At 39.6% G+C, this 4897-nt stretch overlaps 1 protein-coding gene across 1 annotated transcript in view; it reads left to right on the top strand.

The window, feature by feature from the left end:
* LOC138865340 (uncharacterized) overlaps window positions 1-4595 on the top strand; it is a 13588-nt gene extending 8993 nt beyond the window's left edge. Inside the window, exons 2-5 of the mRNA XM_070135692.1 lie at window positions 1-307; window positions 2030-2295; window positions 2966-3095; window positions 3700-4595. The exon at window positions 1-307 is cut by the window's left edge and continues 371 nt beyond it. Coding sequence (XP_069991793.1) covers window positions 101-307; window positions 2030-2295; window positions 2966-3095; window positions 3700-3876 — 780 coding nt within the window. The 5' untranslated portion in view covers window positions 1-100 and the 3' untranslated portion in view covers window positions 3877-4595. The remainder of the gene's footprint in view (window positions 308-2029; window positions 2296-2965; window positions 3096-3699) is intronic.
* Window positions 4596-4897: the final 302 nt, after the last annotated feature.

Raw genomic sequence — 4897 nt, 5'->3', positions numbered from 1 at the left:
GCATCCCGGAGTGACAGATCGAAGTCGAGGCACCATTAGGAATCATGTGGAGATAAGATTTCGTCGCCCGGAAGCACAAGAGCAAGACGTCCTGTTCACCATGGCGATGGGGATGGAAGGAGACAGCATCCTCGTGAAACTCTCGGGGATCATAAGGTTCTGCTGTGAGCCCCAGGGGAGTCCGCGGCCGCCCCAGAACCCGGTGCTTCCCCCGGGCTACCAAAGGGGGCAGGTGGTGGAAGAGCCTCACGTTGTCACCGACCCAGACACACAGCCGTGGGACCTCCTGCTGCAGAACCACAGACTGGTAAGTTAAGCGGCCTGATTCTTGGTTCTGAATTCGGTGGAAGTTCAGTGACTGATCTGACGAATGCTATAAAGTTCAGTGACTGATCTGACTAATGCTATGAAGTTCAGTGACTGATCTGACTAACGTTATCAAGTTCAGTGACTGATCTGACTAACGTTATCAAGTTCAGTGACTGATCTGACTAACGTTATCAAGTTCAGTGACTGATCTGACTAACGTTATCAAGTTCAGTGACTGATCTGACTAACGTTATCAAGTTCAGTGACTGATCTGACTAACGTTATCAAGTTCAGTGACTGATCTGACTAACGTTATCAAGTTCAGTGACTGATCTGACTAATGCTATAAAGTTCAGTGACTGATCTGCCTAACGTTATCAAGTTCAGTGACTGATCTGACTAACGTTATCAAGTTCAGTGACTGATCTGCCTAACGTTATCAAGTTCAGTGACTGATCTGACTAACGTTATAAAGTTCAATGACTCATCTGTCTGATGCTATAAAGTTCAGTGACTAATCTTACTAATGTTATAAAGTTGAGTAACATCTGACTAACATTATTAAGTAAATGGCCAGACTAACGTTATAAAGTGACTGATCTAGCTCATGTTACTATTATATTTAATGACTGGCTAAGAAATCCCAATCACGTGTCCGCAATTTGAAAAAAACGAAAAGAAAAGAGAGAGAGAGAAAAAAATAAATCTGATATGAATTAACAAAACGAAAAAATCGTAAGATGCTTCGAACTGACTCCATTCACGCATCTATAATGATAATAATAATGATAATAATGATAAACAAGAATGAAAAGATAAATATAAATACTTGAACATTCATTCTGATACGATTTGAAAACCGTCTATGACATCAATAAAAAAACAAGAATGAAAAATAAAGATAGATAAAAATACTTGAACATTCATTCTGAAACGGTTTGAAAACCAAACAGGAAATCATAAAGCGCTTCGATCTGCCTTAGGAAACGAGTGATCCTTTGGGCGACCTTCCATTTGCAGTGATTATAATGATAACAATGATTATGATGATAATGCTGACGATAATAATGATAATGATGACGATGATAATGATAATGATAATGATAATGAAACTAATGATAATAATGATGATAATGATAATAATGATAATGATAAAAATAATGATGATAATACTAATACTAATACTGATAACGATAATAACGATAATGATAATAATGATGATAATAATAGTAATAATAATGATAATAATGATAATAATGATGATAATGATAGTAATGATAATGATGATGATATTATAGTAATAATAATAATTTAAAAAATAATGAAAGATAACGATAATGATAATGATATCAATGATCATGATAATAATAACAATAGTGATAATGCTACTGCTACTAATCCGATAATAATAATAGTAATAATAATAATAATAATGAAAAATGATGATAATGATAATAATAATAATAATAATAATAATAATAATAATAATAATATTAATAATAATAATAATAATAATAATAATAATAATGATAATAATAACAATAATAATGATAATAATAATAATAATAATAATAATAATAATAATAATAATAATAATAATAATAATAATAACAATGCTAATAATGATAATAATAATAATAACAATAATAATAATGATAATGAAAAAATATGATAATGATGATAACGATGAGTACTGACCCCCCTCTCCCCCCTCCCCCAGCGCGAGGGCCCGAGGTACACCATCATCCCCACCATCTCGGTCGTTCCTCCGTGGGACGACCTCGGCCACGACGACCTCCGCGACCAGGTAGCTGCCGACAGCCACCCGATCGCCCACTTCATCACGCCCACGCCCGTCCTGCCTCACCCGCCCCCGCCGCCCACGCTGGTCGGGGAAGCTGCCAGGAACGCGACGCAGAGGTTTTACGACGCCCTCCGCGCCGTGCTCCATGGCGGGGGCGAGCAGGGGCCGCTGCCCAGCCTCAGGTGAGGTGTTGTAAGAAGGATTATCACTCAAAACGTTAATAACTCCAGTAACAACCACAATAACTACAACGTATCAACCTAACCTGCGGTTTACGTATTATTTACCCCTCCAATAACAGCCAAAATATCGCTAACAACAACCACAATACATCAATCTGAACTGCAATTTACATGTTAATAACCTCCCGATAATAACCAAAGTATCGCTATCAACCACAGCCACAACCAAAACCCAACCTATAATTCACACGTTAATTACCACCCCAATAATGATCAAAATTTCACTATTAACAACAACATCTACATACCAACCTATAATTCACACGTTAATAACCCCCAATAACAACCAAAATATCACTAGCAACCACAGCCACAACCACAACCCAACCTATAATTTACGCGTTAATAACCCCCAATAATAATCAAAATATCTCTAAAAACAACCACAACAACTACACCCAAACCTATAATCCACACGTTTGCTATTGCAACCGAAAAATCGCTAACAACAACCACAACCCAACCTATAATTCACACGTTAATAATTCCCCCCAATAACAACCAAAACATCACTAACAACCACAACCACAACACATCAACTAACCTATAATTCACACGTTAATAACCCCCCTTCCCCCGCTCTCCTCCCTCCTCCCCCCTCCCCCTGCAGTAGCGGCGGAGTGGGCGGGTCCAACGTAGCTGTCTCGGGATTGGCGCCCCACGTGCAGGACACACAGGGACCTTTCTTGACCTCACGCCCGGCGAATGATGACCCCCAGAGCATGTCGCCGATATTGCAGGTCAGTTTTTTTTGGGGGGAATAGGTCACGGAGGGGAGAGGCAGGTTAGGATTTTATTGTGTTGGTTATAGTTTATCATTATTGTTCTTGTTATTATTATTATTATCATCATCATCATTATTATTATTATTAATTATCATTATTATTATTATAAGTAGTAGTAGTAGTAGCAGTAGTAACTTTTATTATTATTATTATTGTTCTGTACTTATTACTGTATCATTTAGCTATTTGTCAATTGTTATTTCATTCATAGCGGGGATTGCTGTTCTAAATTTTTGTGCCATTCACTTTTTTCACTTTCACGTTTTGTTCATCATTATTTTTTTCGTTCACTTGTATTTTTTTCTGACTCTTACTTCTTCCCCCTCCTCTCTCTCTCTCTCTTCCACCCTCCCTGCTTTCCTTCTTTTTCTCTTCTTCCCTCCCTGTCTTTCTTCCCTTCTTCCTCCCTCCCTCCCTCCTCTCCACCCTTCCATCCTACTATTCCCCCCCTCCTTTCTACCTTTCTACACCTCCCTTCCACCCTCCCCTCCTTTCTTCCCTCCCTCCATCCCTCTTCTTCCCTCCCTCCCTAACCTCCCTCCTCTCATCCCTCCGCCAGGTGTGCGCCGCCCTCGGAGTGCTCGTGGTGGTCATGGTGATCCTGTTCCACGCCCACCACTTCCGCCGCGACTGCATGGTGGAGCGGCGCGCCCTCCGCCGGGTCGCCCGCCGGTACCACGTGGCGCGCGCCCAGGACGACGTGGAGCGAAGCGAGGTGACGGATGTGACGCTGTGATGGAGTTGATGGTGTGACGGGCGTGGTGGATGTGAATGTTGTGATGGAATTGATGGTGTGACGTGCGTGGTGGATGTGACGCTGTGATGGAGTTGGTGATGTGACGGACGTGACGCTGAGAAGCAATTGCTGACATGTAACGGGTGTCCTAATATGACGGACAGTGAAGTGATGACATAACGGACGCTGCGAAGGACTTACAATATGACGATCGTGACGCTGAGACGGACGCAGCAGTGTGACGGACATAATGGTGTGAGAGGTGACGCTGTAACGGATATGACAGAGAAAAGTGATGTGTGATGTGACGGTGTTACAAGATATTACGTTGGAAAAAGAATGCTACTTCATGGCGTGACGTAATTTCTTCTTCATGTCACGATACGTAACGAAATATTTTAATTTTATGTTATACAGTGTTATAAAAAACACAAAGATACAAACTATAAGCAGTGGCATATGATTATGACGTCACATACGTATTTATTAATATGAACAATGGAAATAGAAAACGGAATAAAAAGCGCGCCAAAAAAGAGTGATGGCATATGTAAAGAAAGGGACGGAGGGTAAGTTTGCAGGGATAGTGCTTATAAAGCTATGGTCTGCGGGTTATTAATGTATTTATTTATGTATTATTTGATAATATTGTAAATGTCATCGAGTTTGTAATATTTTTGGGCTAGAAATAAATTGTCTCGAAACGTATATATGCTTGACGTGTATTTTTTCATTTAATTTAATTCCTAATAAGTTTAAGACCACAGCGATATAATTATTTGCAAATTAAATTACTAATCAAGACGTATACATATTTGATTGTGTTTGTCATTTAAATCCCTAACGAACTTACGATATGATTACATGCTTTGGTTCCAGAAAATTCTCTGACCACCTGCAAATAGTCCACATTTTTTCGGTGTCGAGATCTCATCACAGAAAATGGACGGATATAAGGACAGACTGACATTTTTCATTGCTATTGTCATTGTATATACATACATGCATACATATGATTGTT

The sequence above is a fragment of the Penaeus vannamei genome, chromosome 20, assembly GCF_042767895.1.
Source record: "Penaeus vannamei isolate JL-2024 chromosome 20, ASM4276789v1, whole genome shotgun sequence".
Lineage (NCBI taxonomy): Eukaryota > Metazoa > Arthropoda > Malacostraca > Decapoda > Penaeidae > Penaeus > Penaeus vannamei.
The sequence above is the reverse complement of the archived record's forward strand: the minus strand, read 5'-3'. Positions and strand labels throughout refer to the sequence as shown.